The sequence below is a fragment of the Colias croceus genome, chromosome 4 (assembly GCF_905220415.1).
Source record: "Colias croceus chromosome 4, ilColCroc2.1".
Lineage (NCBI taxonomy): Eukaryota > Metazoa > Arthropoda > Insecta > Lepidoptera > Pieridae > Colias > Colias croceus.
Window position 1 is genome coordinate 6,053,266 of NC_059540.1, and position 20,569 is coordinate 6,073,834.

Consider the following 20,569-nt stretch of genomic DNA (forward strand, 5'->3'; position numbering starts at 1 on the left):
GAATAAGGAATACTTTACTATAAAAAATTTTTTTAAACAAAATGGTCCCCTTTAATCTTATGTCATGAACCTGTCAAGAAATGATAATAGTCTTGTCAATTGTCAACGTCAAAATATGTCTGGCACTGCGCACTGACTTGAACATTGAAATTGAAATCACAAGTTTTATTGTCATATTTTGTCATGAACTAATGAATTAAATTCATTATTCATAAAAGTTAAAACTATTAAAAAACAGAAGTTAAAGAGCAGACAGTATTTAGTTATACACAACCAAGACTCTGTAGAGTTCTGGTACGTAGGTATGAATAATTTTTTAATGATAAAAAAATGTTTTACTAGGTTAAAATTATAAAATGTTATTAACTCTTAAGACCAGAAAAATACAAGTTTGGGGGTATATTTATCTTGACTAGAGGGACTAGAGATTTGACAACGAATTATTCGTATGTATTTATATTTCGATTTCTTAAAAACGAGCATTTCCTTTAATTCATCATGTGTTCAACGTTTCGTAGCAAGAAATGGCTAAGTTGGAATTACTGCAATCAATAAATGCCCACAAAGGAATAGTTTGGAATGTGTCATGGCATCCTACGGGTAAAATATTTGCTTCATGTGGGGAAGATAAGGTAATTAATTTATGGAATAAAGAGAGCCAAGGATGGGCAGTCAAGACAATGTTAGTGGATGGTCATCAACGCACAATAAGAGAAGTTGCATGGTCACCATGTGGAAATTTCTTAGCCTCAGCCAGTTTTGATGGTACAACTGCTGTGTGGGACAAAAAAAGTGGTGTGTATATATGAGAAACAAGACTTTGAAATCTTGATATGATAATATGTATACAATTTTTTAATGATATATGTTATTAGGTCAGTTTGAATGTAATGCAACATTGGAGGGACATGAGAATGAAGTAAAAAGCGTAGCCTGGTCACCTTCAGGGCAACTCTTGGCAACATGTGGCAGAGATAAATCTGTTTGGGTGTGGGAAGTTGCCGGTGATGATGAATATGTCTGTGAAGCAGTACTGAATGCTCATAATCAAGATGTTAAAAAAGTCAGTATAATTTGATACTTACGTAGAATTTGAACATAGAAAATGAGCTGAAATAAACAAAAAATATGTTTCTGTTTATAGGTTGCATGGCATCCTTCATTAGAGATATTAGCTTCTGCCTCATATGATAACACAGTTAAAATTTACAAGGAAGATCAGCTGGACAGCGATTGGAACTGTGTGGCCACACTAGATTCACATGAGTCCACAGTGTGGAGTTTATGTTTTGATAAGACTGGGGAGCGACTTGCTTCTTGCAGTGCTGACAACACTGTAAAAATTTGGAAGGAGTATAAGCCTAATAATGAATTGGGTGTCAGTGTACCTAATGAAGAAGCAGCTTGGAAATGTATATGCACATTATCAGGCTATCATACCAGATGCATTTATGACATTGCTTGGTGTCACCACACTGGTCTTCTAGCAACAGCCAGTGGGGATGACATAATAAGAATTTTTAAAGAAGCAGACAATTCAGACCCTAATGCACCCACTTTTGATTTAATATGCAAAAAATATAATGCACATTCTCAAGACGTGAATTGTGTAAAATGGAATCCTACTGGCAACCAAGAGCTTATATCATGCAGTGATGATGGAGAAATTCGAGTTTGGAAATTTGTGGACGAATAAATATTCTTGTATTTACTTTTATCCTATGTATATTTATTACTTTGTTCACATAATATATTGTTATTTTTAAATGAAATATTATGGTAAATAAATGGTTGATATATAATGCAATAATGGGTTTTTAAATATAAAGTTTAACCTTTATATTATATTTTTATAATAGCTTACCTTATTGAAATTATTTGTGAATATTTGTTACTGATCTGTGCACTTCAGTACAGAATGTGGTTTCTTGCTGTTCTCATTTCCTCAAAAGTCAATGACATGTTACTCATTAATGGAAGAAATATGTGAATGCATGTTACAGGGCCAATGTAATACTTGATTAACTGCAATTAAAAACTCCGACTAGTAAAATGTTTTAATATTGATATTGGTTTTTTAGTTTTAAGTAACTACTTCCTTTTATTAACATTTTTTTCAGAGAATCTAATGTTTTTTAAACTATCAAGGATTGTTCTCAATAAGGGACTTCACTTTTCTAAGTATACAAGTACATTGTCCAAGGCTGCACATGAAAATATGTCTAGTTTGCATTTATCTGAAGTAATAGCCGCTTTGGAAAACTTTGCGCCAAAATCTCTATCAGAAAGCTGGGATAATACTGGTCTCTTAGTTGAACCATACACTCCAAGGTCAGTACATACTTAATAACTTTGTATATCTATACTATAATATTATAACACTGAAGAGTTTGTTTGTTTGTTTGTTTGAACGCGTTAATCTCGGGAACTACTGGACCTATTTGAAAAAATTATTTCGGTGTTAGAAAGCCCATTTATTGAGGAAGGCTAATGGCTGTATATCATCACGCTATGACCAACAGGAGCGGAGCCACGCGGGTGAAACCGCGCGGCACAGCTAGTTATAATATAATACTAGCTTTTCGCCCATAGCATCGCTCGCGTAGTTAAACAAAAACTCCGATAAAACCTCTGTTTCTGTTCCATATCCGTTACATATCCTTTGTCCTTTCTAAGGTCTCAAGCTATCTCTGTAACTACAAAATGTCATCCATATCGGTTCACTCATCTCGACTCGCGGTCTCGTTTTCTTTGCCTTGTATAATTATGAATGTTGTTTTTTTGTAGACAAATCAGCAAGATTTTATTGACAAATGATCTAACAGAAGACGTCGCATTAGAAGCCGATAACCATGGCTGTGAAATGATTATATCATATCATCCTCCAATATTCGCACCTTTGAAATCGGTAAAACAAAGGTACGTGTTTCCTATTAGTCTTAAATGTATTGGATATTTTTTAAAGAATATGTAAAACCACAGTTTATTTTATTTTTTAGTGCTTGGAAGGAACGGGTTGTTTCGCTATTGTTAGAAAAACGTATATCATTGTATTCTCCTCACACAAGTTGGGATTGCGTGAAGGGTGGTGTCAATGATTGGCTCGCGTCAGCATTCCCCGTGGCCGAATCTTCGCCTATAACCCCTGGAGTCGATCCTACAACAGGAGCTGGAAGGTAAGGTAGTTTTCCTAGTATGATATCTTATAAATAATGTAATCGTAACCGTAATTGTTGTAAGAAGGTTACGACCATAGTGTAGGTAACTTTAATCAGAAATTATTTCTAAATATTCAGGGTAAAATGGAAAATTTTGACTAAAAGCAATATATCTTGGAAGTTATATTAATATAGCATGTATTTTGTAGACTTCTAAAACTAGAGCAAAACATTTCGATATCGGGCGCTGTAACAAGAGTTAAGCATCTAACTGGACTGCAGCACGTGCGACTGGCGTTAGGTAAAAGCAAAGTAATGGATGGAACTAGTGTGGCTACAATTGCGTTGTGTGCTGGTTCGGGAGGATCAGTGCTCAAGAATGTATCGGCTGATCTGTTCCTTACGGGTAATTTTTATATGTTATATATTTATCACGAATTACAATTTTTTATATACTAGAAAATAATCGAACACGAGACGGGATTCGAACCCGCGTATTTTGCCTTGCCGGGCGGGGCGTCGTCTGACCTCTCTCGGCTACACGTGATGCCCGCCTGCGCAATCGAATGAATAAAATCTTCATTATCAAATTGGACATTTTATGAGAGTAAATTATTTTCAGGTGAAATGTTACACCACGACGTACTTGATGCTGCTCAGAGAGGAATATCTGTTATTTTGACCAATCATTCGGATTCTGAACGAGGATTCTTAAAAGAATTTTCTTTGTATCTTCAAAATAATCTTAATAACAAAGTTCAAGTTTTTGTTAGCTCATCCGACAGAGACCCTCTGACAACCGTGTAATGCAATCTGAATAAAACACAAAGTTTAAATATAGCATGACAAATTTTATTTATTCTCAAAATTAGTAAAAGCCATGTTAGTTTTTTATATTTTAAATGTTATGAGATCATTATTAAATTAAAATACAATATCTCCTTTATCATAAATTCAGTTGCCTTTTCTTCTTCAAGCTTAAAGTAACTGGCAAGATTTTTGTACATGCTTTCTGAATTTTTGTTTTGTATTCAAATGTTTATGTACTTTTTTCTCGTTTGAAATCCATTGTTGCTCTGGAATCTGAACTGAAACACGTTTGAGTTTTAGATGTCGTGTTTAGGTTCTTTTATAACGTCATTATAGGCATGCACATGTTTACTTACACCGATTACTTACGGAAGCCAGATTTATTTATAACTTTACTTTTCGTCTTATTATCACTAGGTGTGTGTCTGTTGTGGGTCGGTACGTAGTCCTTTCTTAAAGAATCTTGACTAGGATTTATCTTGCAGATCGATGAAACTGTTCCATTTTTATCATCATAGTTTATAACATATTTACTTCTCCGTGTTTTTGAGGAGCTATGACTATTATTTTTATCAGCTACAGAGGCAAGTTCTTTTGGTCTCGTTTTTATAGGACTCTTTTCTCGCGCAGTAGAGTCAGTACTAAGTATTTTCACAGGTTTAGTTAATGAAGTAGTACTTGTTGGTGATATATGTTTACTCGATCGTATAGTTCCTTTCTTTTCGTTTCCTTTAATTGTTTCCTTGGCAGTAACAATTCCGCTTAAGTTCCTACGAGTTCTTTCTGGATCTGATGATTGTTCATAAGAACTTGATGTGCTATTAGTAATATTTTTGGTTTTTATATTTCTTTCTTTTGGGGAAAAATCTTCATTACGTGAATGTGAAAGATCAGGTGTTATTAATTTTTCCGTCCGTTTAGGCTTACGATACTCGCTTTTGGTTTGTTTGTTTTTTATACTCCCATATGGTTCTTTCTCACCTGTTATTTTTAAAGAACTATCAGGAACTTTGCCCTCCGTATTTTCTTTCCTTGAACTGCTTAACCTTTTTTCGTGAAGTTTTTTCACACTATTACTTTTTAGAGCGTTATCTTTTTGAGCTTCAATATTTACGTAAAGCGATTCAACTTGTTTGTTATTAGATTTAGGCTGAGTGGTCGTTTTACTTTTGTCATTCTTTGAAACATGCTCCCGGCTGGCCACAGTTCTGTAAATATAAATTATAACTAATTATATTTATTTTTTTAGAAAATATATTTAAACTTTTAATACTTCCTACGTATTAATTAAACATAATATCCAAAGTAAAAGCACAAGAAATATAATTTAAAACGTTAATTTATAAATATGTCACTTACCGTTTTGGTGACGAATCTTTTACTGCTATAATATTTCGTCTATTGTATGAATCCCTCTTTGGTGGTTCAGAAATACTCCGATTTATAGAAGAAATAACATCATTCGTTTTTTTTACCCGTGACCTTCGATGACTGTGAGGCACTTCATTTTCTCTTTCCAATATCGGGTTAAGAATTCGGCTTTGATTGTTTTCTGGTATTTCCAGGAGTTTAGTTCTCGGTTTTGGAATAGGGACTTCAGAATATGTAATCTTTGAAATATTTTGGTATTCCGGATTATCATCTGATTCAGCCTCACTGTTACAAACACTATTCGATATTTTCTGCACAAGTTTTACAGAGTGAAAGATTTCTTCTTGAAGATTATCAGTTATATGATTTGATCGTTTATCTGTATCAATGCCAAAGTATGTTAAATCACTGTCCCTCAGTTGGCGCGTTTTAGATTTCGATGTGGTTGCCTGTTGTAAAGGCCTATTTCTGTTTAAAACTGCAGAATCACTTAATTTTTGTTTATGTATATTTTGATCGAAATTATCAGTTAAGGTACTGTTTTTTTCTAGGAATGTATATTCTGCCTTCAGCGGACCTAAAAGATTGAAGGAAATTAGTGAAAGTTAAAAATAAATACAAAAATATCTAAATTAAAAAGATAAATACCTGAACTGGGTGTCCTCAAATCATTGTCAAGAATATAATTTGATTCCCTTCCAAGTATTTTATTAGAAATGCTTTGCCTTTTTTCTATTTCTAAGTTTCTATTTATAAGAGAAACGGCTGTTGGAAATGTCGTTTCACTATCTTTATTTTCATTAATATTAGAAATCCCAAGCTCCATATTTTCTCCCAAAAGATATGGTTTGGGTTTCGGAATTTTATTTTTGAGAATACCTTTTGTAGCTGCCGTATTCTCATCGAAATCTATAGATTCGATTTTTCCTATATCGTTATTTGCTGATAATTCAGGTACATTTGATTTGTCTCCGAAAAGCGTAATCGACTTATCAATTTTATTGTTATAAGGTACAAATACACTCCTCTTTTTCCTAAAATCATTAGAAGGTGGTCCCTTTTCATCTGTTGCAATAATGTTTACAGTACCCGATTCAGCCGCGAAGTGCAATTCTGTTTTGCAAAAACCCACTTTTTTCGTTTTGCGATCATTATCATTTTTATTAATTGTTGAAATATCCTCATTTTCCACCATAATTGGTAATGTTATTGTAACTTTCCCTTTTGATTGAAGAGATATATTGCTTTCATTGGACCGATACTCTCTGTGATAATCTTTTAATGGACTAGTTCGATTAGATTTTATTGCGTTGGGTCTATTTTTATGTAACCAGTCCTGAAACGATTCTTCTGGCAAATCGGATAACTTTTCTTTACTAAATCGCCTTGATAAGATTTCTGAATGATTAATGTGATCGTTTACAATTTCAGTCGATTTACAAATACCACTATCTGTTGAAGAATCCATAATACATGTATCATTATTACTAAAATAGCTATTATTGTTTAAGGGAGCAGTATCTTCGAAGCTATAACTTTTACGTCTATTATTCCATTCATCGGTGCCGTTTAAGAGAGATGTGTATTTGAGAGTACTTAATGTAACTGGAGCATCCAAAAGTGGAGAAACTCGATTGTTTCTTTTATGTATGTTCTTAATGTTTTCTTCGTTAACTTCACTATCTCGGAAGCCTTTTGTAAATGTATTTCTGCTGCTATTCCTCGAATCCAGGTCAATTATGCTGGCATTATCTGCTGACGATGATTCTTCACTTGGCATTCGTATGGAACTTTTTCCTGTTGAAGCCCTCCACTTTGATGGTTCTGATATTTCTATGTCATCTGGCTCTGTCACTTTATAATTCAATCTTTCGACATCTACCTCTGGTGATGATTCAAATGGTGTAGACGATACTTCTAATGGTTTTGATGGTAAAGATAATGGTTCAGAAAAATTATATCCTGATGTTATAACCTGAAAAATATTGTTATTGACATTAATATGATTTGTCATAATGAGATCACAATATTATTATGAATTTTATTTACAATTTTATTTACAATTTAGCATCGCATGAATTTTATTTACAATTTAGCATCGCACATTGAAGTATCGGAATATTGTGAAAAAGGGTATAAAAGTATTTACTCTTCTCGATGACTGCATAAGATATGAGGAAGCTGGTACTCCCGGGCCGGCGGTGGAGTGGTAGGCCGCTCTCATCACTTTAACCCGCGCTCCGGGAGCGCTTGCGTGCAAAACTTCCATTGCGCGGGCGACGCGGCGCGTCACTCCGCCTTCTGTCACCTGGAATTCCATTTTAAATATTTAATGTCAAATCATTTACCATAAAGAAACGAAACTTGATAGTATGTTACATTTTTTGAAGTCGAGTTAACGGTATTTGTTGTTCATAATTCTAATTCTTATTAGATATCGGTCCAATCGTATAGCAGATTCTCGCCATCGAAAATTATTTGTTGGAGAATAACTCGTTGGGTAAAAATGTTTATTTTTATTACAGACATAGATAGAGTATAATTTGCGCAAAATTTGCACAAAATACCTTTTTATTCCTTGGATATAATTTTAAATGTGTTAGGGATTAAGTATAAATCACGTAGAATGTTTTGACCTTGTCTAGTAACAGGTACCTACGTGCAATCGCAGACGCGGGGGCGAAATGAAATTGTTTAAGTGATTGCGACCTTTTCAATAAATACTACTATGTGGGTTCTAATTTACTTCTAATGATTAATTGTAATTTGAAGCTTTCAGTAGTAGGTACCTTCACATGGTAGGTGCATGTGTTATTTTAGGTTATCAGGTCCGGGAAAAGAAAGAAATATTATTACAAAAGTTAATAAAAGGGAATACTTTATATTATAGATATTAGATTGATATTACATCTTTTTAGTTTTCATATCACTGAGTTCACTGATTGTAATGCTATGTTCAGACTTCAGTAGAATTTTGGTTTTGTTGATACAAATTACAAGAACATAATATAAGGCTAAGCGCGCACCACGATTTTATGCAGCGTGATTATTTTATCGCAGAAATACAACGTATGAGTTACTATGAAAATGCGCGCACATGCGATTAAATAATCGCAGCGATTTTAAAATTGTGATTTGTCACATTTTGCTGCGACTGCTCGCGACGCGATTGTCGCCAAAATTAAATGCAGAATATGAAATTCTATGGTACCGCGCGCACTGCGATGATAAAATCGCACACTCGGGCCCGGCCGGCACTTCACTTGTGTTTCGTCTGTCCAATAGTAAACATCGTAGTGGTTTATGTACTGTTTGGTAAACATAAACTCAGTAATCTGTCAAAAGTTTGAATTTATTTATTTAATTATTTAACACTTTATTGTGCAAGAAACAAAATATACATAAAGGTTACAATAATAAAAAAGCACAAAGGGCGGCCTTTTGGCGGAATTTTCATTCTATAATAGCCAAAGACTTTTTTGGGATACATCCGAAGTTCATTGTATTTATGACTAGCTTTCCACCCGCGGCATCGCCCGCGCAGTCAAAGAAAAACCCGCATAGTTCCCGTTCCCGTGGGATTTCCGGGATAAAACCGATCCTATGTCCTTTCTCGGGTATCAAAATATCTCTATACCATATTTACAGACAGACAGAGTTATTTTCGTATTTATAATATTATAAACCTTTGACATTTCTATCTGCTGTAAAAGGATGAGTACCAATATTGACGAATTTTTTTTCTTATCCTCCAAAGTAGTAAATAAAGACAAGCAACTTGTACGAAATCCATGATGAAAGTGAGTAAGTATCACTATTAAATTATCGCTGTGCGCGCACCGTACTCTCTGCGATTTTCTACAGCGCGATTTTGAAATCGTGTCGCAAAAATTAAAATCGTGGTGCGCGCTTAGCCTAATTTTTGCGACACGATTTCAAAATCGCGCTGTAGAAAATCGCAGAGAGTACGGTGCGCGCACAACGATAATTTAATAGTGATTCTTACTCACTTTCATCATGGATTTCGTACAAGTTGCTTGTCTTTATTTACTACTTTAGAGGATAGCAAAAAAAAAAAAGAAAATTCGTCAATATTGGACTCATCCTACAGCAGATAGAAATGTCAAAGGTTTCTTTTATCCATACTAATATTATAAATGCGAAAGTAACTCTGTCTGTCTGTAAATATGGTATAGAGATATTTTGATACCCGAGAAAGGCCATAGGATCGGTTTTATCTCGGAAATCCCACGGGAACGGGAACTATGCGGGTTTTTCTTTGACTGCGCGGGCGATGCCGCGGGTGGAAAGCTAGTCAGAAATACAATGAAAATTCTTTGGCTATTATAGAATGAAAATTCCGCCAAAAGGCCGCCCCTTGTGCTCTTTTATTTTTTTTATTATTGTAACCTTTATGTAGGTATATTTTGTTTCTTGTACAATAAAGTGTTAAATAAATAAATAAATTCAAACCTTTGACAGATTACTGAATTTATGTTTACCAAACAGTACCTACCTATACCACTACGATGTTTACTGTTGGACAGACGCAACACAAGTGAAGTGCCGGCCGGGCCCGATTGTGTGATTTTATTATCGCAGTGCGCGCAGTACCATACAATTTCATATTCTGCATTTCATTTTCGCGACAATCGCGTCGCGAGCAGTCGCAGCAAAATGTGACAAATCACAATTTTAAAATCGCTGTGATTATTTAATCGCATGTGCGCGCATTGTCATAGTAACTCATACGTTGTATTTCTGCGATAAAATAATCACGCTGCATAAAGTCGTGGTGCGCGCTTAGCCTAAAGCCTATTGATCAATATTTATATTGGATCGGTTAGAGCCACGTTAGAGCATATTATGAAGGAAAATTGTCCGGAGAAAGGTAAAAATCCCCGTTTTTATTTATCCTTTATAATGGTCAGAGCGGCTGAAATAAATAAAAGAACCCATTTGTATACGTAAATGAAAATTAAGTTATGGACCAACGTAATATTCACATTAAATGCTAATAAAATTGAATGGTCAAGGATGGTTTAAAATTGTGGTGAATAAAAATCATCAAACATCTGTTTTAAGGGTCACTCGAATTTTGAATTTCGACAATCAGAAAGCAGGTAATATTTAATTGAGAAAAAAATCTAAAAAGAGCATATCTCTGGAATATTAGCAATTTTTTTGGAATTATACCTACCTACTCTTAAATTATTTTCATAAAAATAAATCGAATTATACCTACATATTATCATAATATAATTTACACGTTGAAATTCTTTACAAAAAGTTTCGAGTTCACATTGAGTCCAATTTTTTGTTTTATTTGCTCTGTATTACGGATAGCCTGTTACCGGTTTAATAATGGACCAAGGTGAGGTAGCTGGTGGTTTCTGACGATAAGGTGACGTCATTTGAGTGCAAATCGAAATCAAAACAAAGGTCGCTCGGAACGCATTCGAATAAAGAATAAAGTCATATATTAACCGTTAAAGAGAGTTAAGTAAGGTGTGATTGAATAAATTATACAGAGTGGACATAAGCGAAAGGGAGGGCTGAGGGGGAAGGAGATGCAGAGAGGCTTACGGTTCGATCATTGCGTGGTCGTTGACATTCACACTGTTTAGAATTCTGTGAAAATATAAAATTCTGACGTGTAATATGCGAATCACGGCAGGAATCTCCGATACACTGCCTGATTCATCTATAGCCTCATGCTACGTCATACGTCTTGTTTTAATTTTTAAGTCTCTCAGTTATGATGATAATAATTTCCTTACCGTTACTCAAACTCAAATATCTATTAACACATATAAATCTCGTATAATAGGTAGGGTTGTGAGTTTTGTTTTAAGGATTATTAGTATAAGTTTCGATATTTAGAAATGACGTCAAGTGAAACATTTATTAGATCATGTATTTTATCTCCCAGCTACACCTACGTTACTGACGTGGTTGTTTGGTTTTAGGTATAAGACATCATTGTGCATTCTGATTATCATCATTTAAAATTTATTGCGTATTTTCCCCTGTGTGTTTTGTGGGTAATACGCAAAAAATGAGTTAACTTCTTCGAAAGACTGTCCTGGCAGAAAACGAAGGAAAACTATAATTGAAAATTCTCGGAATCCAACAGCTGACTCTCCCAAAACTATCATTCCGAGGATTTATGTACAGATGACAGTCCTAGATACTAAAACATTTTTATGGTATATCCTTATATAGAGTTCTTGTTTTTGATCACTAGTAAAGAAAAAAGTAGTTAAAGATAGAGCCGAGAAGAACCAATATATTTTAGTAGGATAATTCGTGCCTACTAATAAAGGCAATACCAATTTAAAAATAAAATATCTTACGTATACTAAAAGGGATCAATATATTCAAAAAATAAATATGGAGCATCAAGGTTAACGATCCAAATAAAAAAATGAGCACTGGATTTCGAGAAACAATGAAAAGCCTCTCGCATAATAACAAACAATCCCTACCTACTTTCGACAAAGCTGTGCAAATAGTACCTATACAGTAGGTAAAAGGTAGGTAATGTTCCCAAACATCAATCATTTTGATTTTCTGTTATTGTGCAACTGTCTTTATGTATCATCATTTTATTAAACAACACAATGACAAATGTAATGTGCTACAATTGGGTGTCTTTATCTTACGATGAACAGCCTAACCTCGTGACGGCCTTTGCGCAGGATTTCCGGCACCTCGCTCACATACTGCCTATCTTTACAAACAAAAGAATACCTTCCTTTTTAAAATAATACCAACACTTTCTGTGTTTTTATCACATTCCTATCTAACCTCTACTTATTTAATAAAATATCATGATAAAGAGCCAAGAGCTCTTAATTTTAAATGAACCAAAAGCAATTTTAATTCCATTTTTATAATAACAAAATAAAAGATAGTTGAATTAGAAGAAGAAAAGATTTCAACGCGCTACCACTTATTTGATGATTTTGATACAATTGTATTTAGGTATTCATTTTGGGCATCAATTTATTCAGATTTGTTTTCATGTTCATGCTGTCGATCAAAAGTATGAAATAAAATATAGATACCTAACCTAAGTTTAAAAGTAATTTTTTATTGGTAGTAACCAATTTGGTACTTACCTACTAAAATTATGCAACTATTTAATAACTTCTGTATTATTGCAAATAGTAATCTTATTACAAATAATATGTTGGTACAAAAATTGATATACTTATCTACATATTATATTGGTATTAGAGATTCGTTGAACATCAGCGTGAAGCGTAAAAATAAAAGTCCTATATTATGATTTCCTCAGCATGATGACATTAATTAAAACATTAATAAATGCTATATAAGAAAAATAGCTAATATATTCTCCATAACCTGAACTGAGATTTCCATTCGTATAGGAAATCAGCGAACCATTGTTAACTTCCTCACGTTTAAAGCTTTCTCTAAGAGGTAGTTACCTGATAGTCATTTATTCAATTAAAAGACACCCGACGTCAATGATTATACGTATTATTACATATTATTATATATATTTTATATAATAAATGACATTTGCCCAATTCCTAGTAAAAATAATTTACCAGTGTACGTAGTAGGTACCATCATGATACCTTATTCAATCAATTAATTGGTAAATTTCATAAAATATAGAAATAATTTTAATCTATGTTTTAGATCATGATTTATATCGATAAATCAAAATTAATAAATAACTCAAACTCTACTTTTTTATAAATATTATTTTTTTTTCCATAATATGTGTAAAATCATTCGTGTTGTTCTGTTTTTAAATTAGTAAACTTAGATTTAATCAAGGTTATAACTTGAATTATATCTGGACATACATCGCGGTTTTTGTGCGGTTTTACACAGACGATAGCTATTGGTTACAAAATATAGATATTATGTAAATAACTTATAGATCGTCCTGAATAATTAATATAGAATAAGTATATAATTTCTGTAATATCTTTACAAATAAATAAATATAAATAAATAAATTTGGTGACCGTGTAGGTATTGTGGTACAATACAGGGACACCTACAAAGCTTTCTTTTATCTTATATATAAAAATGTATCGCAAAATGTGTTGGTAAGCGCATAACTCGAGAACGGCTGAACCGATTTCGATAATTCTTTTTTTATTATATTCCTTGAAGTACGAGGATGGTTCTTATGTAGAGAAAACGAAAACATGTACCACGGGCGAAGCCGGGGCGATCCGCTAGTATAGAAATAAGTATAAATATTAAATAGTTAGATAACAAAATACTTCATCCTACGTTTCCATTAACGAGTGACAGAACTCAGAAGCACTGTATAAATCGTAAAATGTGCTATCAACACCCAAAAAATCAATGTAGGTATTCGATTCATTATAATATTATGGACTTTACGCATTTATACCTAGTAAAGATTTCTTTATCTAATTAAAAAAAAACTGTTTTAAGAATTTTGACAAGTAATATTCTGGATTCTGGCTCTACACACCATGGAAAAAAAACCACGTGAACTTATAATCAGATATGTGTGATTTAAATGTAAATTTATCCATCTATTAATAATAGAATAGATGCTATCTATAGGAAGAGAAAGTACCTAAGTGATCTAAAAATCTAAAATATTATACCTATTGGGTACAGGGTATGATACCTACCAGTCTGGGCCTCGGTTTCCCAAACTATTCGGGACAAAATATATGAGAAATAAAATAAATAATAAATATTAACACAACAAGGTATTTAAACCTTACATGAATAATTCTAGTGGTGCACTGTGGTGCACCTACGTTATACCATGTTATTTTTAAAAGCTTATATTTTTTAACGTATGACCACGGATAATAATTTATCTACTTATCAACGACATGTTATATATTTTAGCGTACCTAGTTGTAAAGCCACTGATATTCCGTGAATTAATATACTTAACAATGAAAAGCAAAAAAAAAAGTTTTCAACCATTTAACGCTTACCTACTAATTATTCTTGTTTATTTTCTTAAAAGCTTACTAATTATTCTTGTTTATTTTCTCTTTGAAAATGAAACATCATACGGCGACAATCAACACTTGTGTATTCATAATATTGAGTTAATTATTTCAACAACTTTAATTTTTCACCATTGAACTTTATATTACAGATGCGAATGATTCATTTTTGTGAGATAAAAAACCTAAGTTGCTCGGGCAGTCACGTCGTTCAAGTTTTGCACTGTATATGGAAACGACCACCTTATGCTTTCGGCGATGATGCTTAAATATAAATCAAGAAACGTTTAGCATTTTTTTAAGTAAAAACTTAGCTTTATCTACAGACTCTACAGTTATTGCAAGCTTATAAAGTAGAGCTATATTTTTAAGATGTTTATGTACTGGATAATAGTAGGTACTGCACTCGTATAGTGAATCGTATAGAATACATTAATTTTAAATTGTTCTGAAAATAATGAATGAATAATTAAAAACAATTAGCAGATTGTACACAATACTTTGTTTTTATTAGGTGAATGTACAGTGTAAAATGTATGTAACAACTTATTATATGTAGTAGAGCCGAGGGCTGATTCATGATATGCAAATTCATTATAATAATTAATTAGTAGTCATTTTTAAAGAATTCCCGTTATGTAATCAAACATGAATCGTGTATCAACATGCTAAGCTTGATATTTAGTGTAACTGATGGTCAATCTAGATTTTGTTTGGCTTCGGTCGGCGGCCTCACCTTTCCGTATTCGGCTGTCCCAGCCCACTGGCGTCGCCATTGATCCGCCACTTCCATATCTCGGGTTTTTGTATCTCGATCGTTGCAGCTACACTCGGAATACGACAATACGCGCGCGCGCATTCACGTTCGTTCTACGCGCTAGCGCAAAGCCTACTGCCGATACCGCCACCGGCCGAGTTAGTAACCAGTTACTACTAAGGCCAGAATGATGTATTATGTTTATTTCCTATCGTCAGTATTGTGGTACCCATTTGATGTCAACGCCCACAACACTACGATTTCATATTACTACCTAGATACATCATCCCACGTAAAGCGCATTATGTTGCAATGTACCAAATGGGTCTTTTACTAACTTCAACGAAAGCCTTTAAATTACATAAAGACGACTCCTCGACGCAAAAAGAGGAATGATTAATTTTACGTCGAAGTCTATGTTTGCCTGTTACGTCGTAACTATCAAATGGATAAACCGACATAGATGTGGTTTTTTTTTATCTGAAAGCGGTGGACCAGTGCAAACTTAGCACCCCATCTATGGAATTTTGGGTCGAAAATGACCTTGATCGTTAGGTCCCCGTTAGGTCCTTTAAGGTCCCACAAGTTTTTCGTTAGGTCCCCTTTAGTTTTTTTTTTAATAATTTTTTAAATTTTAGGTATAAAAAAAATGCACTTTAGCACCCCATCCATAGAATTTTGGGTCAAAAATGACCTTAATCGATAGGTCTCCGTTAGGTCCTATAAGGTCCCACAATTTTTTCGTTAGGTCCCCTTTAGTTTTTTTTTATATTTTTTTTTAATTTTAGGTATAAAAAAGTTACACTTTAGCACCCCATCCATAGCAAAATTGGCAAATTTTATCAAAATCGTATTCTTTACCGTTAGGTCCGTATAGGCTCATCATTGAAATCGTTGATTTATTTATTTTATTAACCCTTATTAAAACGCTGGGAGCTATACTTCCCACGTCTCAGATTGAAGTAAATCGTGTTTTATTTTTATATGCTTAATCCTAATGCAGTGTATTATTTATCTACGCAATTTCAACATTTCAGAGAACTTTTTTTCATGGAAACTCCTTTCAGAAGATGTCTCTCGCAGAATAAATATTTTGACCAAATTTCTTCAATGACTGGATGGAACACATTCATGAGATGTAAATAAAAATATGTAATTTCTATTTGCATGTAAAATATTTTCACACTGTCCTGTCACTTATATAAGTCTCTTAAGTTAGTGCCTATAAAACTTTAGGAGTTTAGATTCAATTTTGATCCACTTGTAATGCACAGATTTATTTTTATTTTATTATGACTATTATCAATATTACCAAGGATTGGTGAAAATACAATAATTTGATGAGTCTATCTTTAGTGCCCTTACGCACTAGCGGTTATGCAGCCGCTTATCATAAAAGTGGTTGCATATTAAAATGGGAAAGCGGCTAACCGCGTGTTTAGCTGCCCCCGCGGTTAACCGCTAGTGCGTAAGGGCACTTAAAGTGTGTTTTTGGTTTAAAAACTACATTTTATACATTACTCTAAAATAAGTAAAATAGGTAATTTCATTATCTATGTATCTTTAATCTACATTTATGAATTAAAATTTATAAGAAGTTAAACATTCTTTCCATACACCATAAATTCATGCTATGTATTTTATTCCATGATTCTCTTTCTATGACATAAACAAATCAATTGTACTGTACAAATTAATACATAAATAATCTAAGAAAGTCGTGAGATATTTCGTAAATAATTAGTATACTTATCAAAAATATCACTGTTACATTTCATTAATTCAGTAACATTTAGAAGAATATCATCCTTATCCTTATTTCTGTTATTCACACCTCTTTTATATATTGCAACTAAAATATCTTTGGTTTGATTAGTTTTACAAAAGTTGAAAAAAATCTTCTGTTCACATTTATAATTTTTACTTAATCCTTCCTTGAAGTCTCTGTAGAATAACTGCTGCCCATACTGACACATATTTTCTATATCAGCCCATTCATCTGCTGTTACATCAAAAAGTAAACCTACAGTTTTCCCTTTTAATACACATACTATTTGCCCTTCCATATCACTTGAAATCTTAAAAATTGCTGTAGTTGTAGGTTCATCAGGCTTGTAGCAGTTCACTTTAACCGATTCAAGGTAGAAAGCTGATATTAAACCCCATGTCTCGACGCCTAACTTTAGACTTATACTTTCAGTGAGTCTAGTTGGCGGCTTTTTAAGAAGGCTTTTCGACTTTTGCTTTTGCGAACTATGATAGTTATTTGAACAATACTTCATTGCAATTTGTATCAAATATCGTTAGGTAAAGGTTTTGGCATAATATAATACATCACGTTAACAAGATAATAATATCAGTTAATTTCCACTATAAAATAAAACATAGAATCCAATATCATGTGCGCTTAATGTGCGGTTTAATTTATTTTGTAAACATATTACATTCACAATAATCTATCCACATTTGAAAATACATAATTTCTTATTTCTGCATTTCAAAAATCCAACAATGAACAAAGTTGAAAGTGACATACGTTTGAAAATGACAAATGACATTTGACAATAATTTGTCACGGTGCATTTACATCACAGATTCACATCGAACAAGCGAATGTATATTCTAACTCCACTATGTCAATTTTTTTCAGTGTAAACCGGCGTTCTTTCGCTGTTCTTAGTGCGTGCGAAAAATTTCTATGCAATGTTCTAATCATGTTCTAATACCTTAGATCATTAAGTAATGGATAACACTCACAGGCGCTTCCCCTTTTGCCGAGGTATAAGATTATTCGAATCGAAAAATCTCATGCTTTCATAAAAACTACTTGTGTATTCGATTACAAACACTCTGCGTATTCGTAAAACATCGAAAGGACGTCTGCGAGTACTCCGGTAAAATGCCGTTTTATGCTGTCAAGTCTTGCAGAAACAAGTCAAACACATCAAATATTTAAAAAGATGTAATTGATGTTGAGTAACAGACAGACATGTCTGTCTGTCTGTTACTCAACCTTTCATTTGTAGGTAATTTTATTTTATTTTTTTACGTAAATATCTATTTAAATGAAATTTCTAATAATCGTCGATGTATCGTTTAGTGACATGATCAAGACAAATAATCGAGTCATGTTTACAGTTTACTCGATCATTGTGGCGGCCCCACGAGACTATCATGGAAAGAAAATATACAAATTTAATCTTTATAAACTAAGAGATAAAGTTGAATTTAAAACGTGATAATGATCCGCATTCCTTACAAGACTATCTTGTAAAGAAATACAAATTTAATCTTTATGAACTTAGTGATAGAGTTGAATTTTAAAACTCGTCGCTTAAAAGGTCGTAACTGTTTACGACTTTCGTGACACAAATTATTTTTGTGAATGTGTGATTGTGTTTCATAGTGTGAGTTACCCTCCCCGCACCAAAATCAGCAGAAAATTTAGTTAGAACATTTGCCAGCGTACTCCATCCATTACTTAATGATCTAAGTCTAATACTGAACAACACTGAATACTGCTGAATACGTCGTGTTTTCGTTTACATTAAAAATCACGAAAGAATACTCTTGCTCTTGTTCTTAAGTGCTCTTCTAGTTCTCTAAGCTCTATGTTCGTTTAATCTAAATCTTAGATCAATAAGTAATGATCTAAGATCTAAATTGTGATCTAAATGCACCAAATGCACCGTTAGAGAACGGCAAATCATTGTCAACATTTGCTTAAACTTCTGTGCTTAAACTACCTAGTAAATCCCCAAAACATCATAAAGTGCATTAATCTTATAGTTTTCAGAAGAAAAACTTCTATGCTATCCTACGTTCGCCCTTGGTTCGCCCATTCTCTCTCTCAGTCGGTTTCAATCGCTCTGTCCCTCTTCTCCGAAAAAAACGCTGCACATTATTGTTATTGCGTTTCATGCGTTAAAAATGTATCCACATGCGCCTAAACAAGTTTCAGTTCAGTAATTTCGCAATTTGAAATTCCGCGTTTTTGTTCTTTTAGTGTGAACATTTTTTTTTTGCGCAATGAGTATTTTCGGTCATAAGTGTAACTTAAATACTAATAAATTTATAGTAAATATCCAAGATATTATAATAATATACTAGCTGCGCTTTGCGGTTTCACCCACGTGGCTGCACTCCTGATCGTATTAGCGTGATGATATAATAAATAGCCTATGCCATGCCTATGCCCTATAGCCTTCCTATAGGAATGGGCTATCTAACACCGAAATAATTTTTCAAATCGGACCAGTAGTTCCTGAGATTAGCGCGTTCAAACAGTTCTTCAGCTTTATAATATTAGTATAGATAATATGCCTTTATTAATTATGTCGGCAACTTAGTCGGTACATTGTACGGCTTATTGTACTGCCTACGTTCAGCAGTGGACGGGAATAGGCTGATGTCATGATGTGTGATGCGAGGTGTGATGTGATTGTACATAGAATTCAATTCAATCCATTCTAATATTATAAATGCGAAAGTAACTATGTCTGTCTGTCTGTTACTCAATCACGCCTAAACTAGGTACTGAACCAATTTTCATGTAATTTGGTATTAGAATATTTTGATGCCCGAGAAAGGACATAGGCTACTTTTTATCCCGGGAAAATGACGCAATCCCGGAAATCCCACGGGAACGGGAACTATGCGGGTTTTTGACTGCTCGGGTGAAGCCGCGGGCGGAAACCTAGTTTCTAATATTTATTGCAGGCCTGTGTTCTGCCAGCTGTCTTGTGTCACTTGTGACTTGACAATTGTGCTTGACAGTTGACACTTGACACTGACAGTCAGCACTCAGCAGTCAGCTGTCTGTTTGAGGTTATCTCAATAAGAAGTTATTCAATATTTTCTACGAACGGCAATAATACATTAATCGTTTTGTAAGAATCGAAGAATCCGTGTTATGAAGGAATTTTTATAAAATGCGAATTGGTTGGATTCACAAGTTAGTGAATAAATGGCCTGGAAAGAATACATTTGGTGTATATAGATTTCTTCCTATGTTTTTTGTACTTGGTGCAGGTTTGGAATTTTCTATGATTAACTGGAAAGTTGGAGAAGTCAATTTCTACAATACATTTAAGAGGAGTCAAGCTAAATCAATAGTCGAATCTAAGATTGAAAAATATTCTGCACAATAAAATGCCTGCTGGAGTCTCTTGGGGTCAATACATTTCTTTTTCTATATCAGCTATGTTATCAATGCTAGCTGGATCTCAACTGGTACATCTCCAATATAAACCATTGATAGACTTACACAAATATATTGAAAAGGAATTGCAACACTTACCACCAGATGTTCAAAACAAGATTCGTCAAGAACTCAAAGATGAAGGGGTTTTAAAGTAAATATGAAATAATATTTATCACGTATTTTAGTGAATTATAGTCATGTAAATAAAATAAAGGAATATGTAGCTTTTGCATTTTAATTTGACTTTTTGTGTCATACATTGCCATGGACCTTTTTCCTG

General features: G+C 33.5%; 5 protein-coding genes across 6 annotated transcripts; 4 read left to right on the forward strand and 1 right to left on the reverse strand.

Moving 5' to 3' along the window:
• The first annotated feature begins 154 nt into the window (after nt 1-154).
• LOC123691499 (probable cytosolic iron-sulfur protein assembly protein Ciao1) lies at nt 155-1,807 on the forward strand. Of its 2 annotated transcripts, none has more exons than XM_045635917.1 (4): nt 155-294; nt 519-795; nt 876-1,063; nt 1,145-1,807. In XM_045635917.1, the coding sequence occupies exons 2-4, from the start codon at nt 525-527 to the stop codon at nt 1,694-1,696; spliced, it is 1,011 nt and encodes a 336-aa protein (XP_045491873.1). In that variant the 5' UTR covers nt 155-294; nt 519-524; the 3' UTR covers nt 1,697-1,807. The 2 variants fall into 2 exon arrangements, with proteins under 2 accessions (XP_045491873.1, XP_045491874.1); XM_045635918.1 differs by lacking the exon at nt 155-294 and adding an exon at nt 354-446.
• LOC123690978 (NIF3-like protein 1) lies at nt 195-4,004 on the forward strand. Its single transcript, XM_045635138.1, is given in 6 exon segments — nt 195-302; nt 2,121-2,331; nt 2,788-2,919; nt 3,000-3,176; nt 3,368-3,564; nt 3,781-4,004. Coding segments are annotated over 5 exon segments (933 nt in total). The 5' UTR covers nt 195-302; nt 2,121-2,128.
• Nucleotides 3,989-15,236, reverse strand: LOC123691496. Its single transcript, XM_045635915.1, has 6 exons — nt 15,066-15,236; nt 7,489-7,647; nt 5,988-7,314; nt 5,328-5,916; nt 4,338-5,176; nt 3,989-4,246 (listed from the first exon to the last, which is right to left on the reverse strand). The coding sequence occupies exons 1-6, from the start codon at nt 15,186-15,188 to the stop codon at nt 4,137-4,139; spliced, it is 3,147 nt and encodes a 1,048-aa protein (XP_045491871.1). The 5' UTR covers nt 15,189-15,236; the 3' UTR covers nt 3,989-4,136.
• Nucleotides 15,237-19,879: 4,643 nt separating this feature from the next.
• LOC123691190 (small integral membrane protein 4) lies at nt 19,880-20,236 on the forward strand. Its single transcript, XM_045635475.1, has one exon. It carries the CDS (start codon nt 20,018-20,020, stop codon nt 20,234-20,236), a length of 219 nt encoding a protein of 72 aa, XP_045491431.1. The 5' UTR covers nt 19,880-20,017.
• Nucleotide 20,237: 1 nt separating this feature from the next.
• Nucleotides 20,238-20,527, forward strand: LOC123691191 (protein brawnin). Its single transcript, XM_045635476.1, has one exon. The coding sequence runs from the start codon at nt 20,238-20,240 to the stop codon at nt 20,442-20,444; it is 207 nt and encodes a 68-aa protein (XP_045491432.1). The 3' UTR covers nt 20,445-20,527.
• The last annotated feature ends 42 nt before the right edge of the window (nt 20,528-20,569 follow it).

Coding starts and splice junctions, on each gene's coding strand:
- LOC123691499 (XM_045635917.1), top strand. CDS start 525: ATGGCTAAGTTGGAATTACTGCAATCAATAAATGCCCACAAAGGAATA. Junction 796..875: donor TGTGTGGGACAAAAAAAGTG/GTGTGTATATAT, acceptor ATATGTTATTAG/GTCAGTTTGAATGTAATGCA. Junction 1,064..1,144: donor ATAATCAAGATGTTAAAAAA/GTCAGTATAATT, acceptor TTCTGTTTATAG/GTTGCATGGCATCCTTCATT.
- LOC123691496 (XM_045635915.1), bottom strand. CDS start 15,188: ATGCGCGCGCGCGTATTGTCGTATTCCGAGTGTAGCTGCAACGATCGA. Junction 7,648..15,065: donor GGACAGCCGAATACGGAAAG/GTGAGGCCGCCG, acceptor ATGGAATTCCAG/GTGACAGAAGGCGGAGTGAC. Junction 7,315..7,488: donor TTATGCAGTCATCGAGAAGA/GTAAATACTTTT, acceptor AATATTTTTCAG/GTTATAACATCAGGATATAA.
- LOC123691190 (XM_045635475.1), top strand. CDS start 20,018: ATGCGAATTGGTTGGATTCACAAGTTAGTGAATAAATGGCCTGGAAAG.
- LOC123691191 (XM_045635476.1), top strand. CDS start 20,238: ATGCCTGCTGGAGTCTCTTGGGGTCAATACATTTCTTTTTCTATATCA.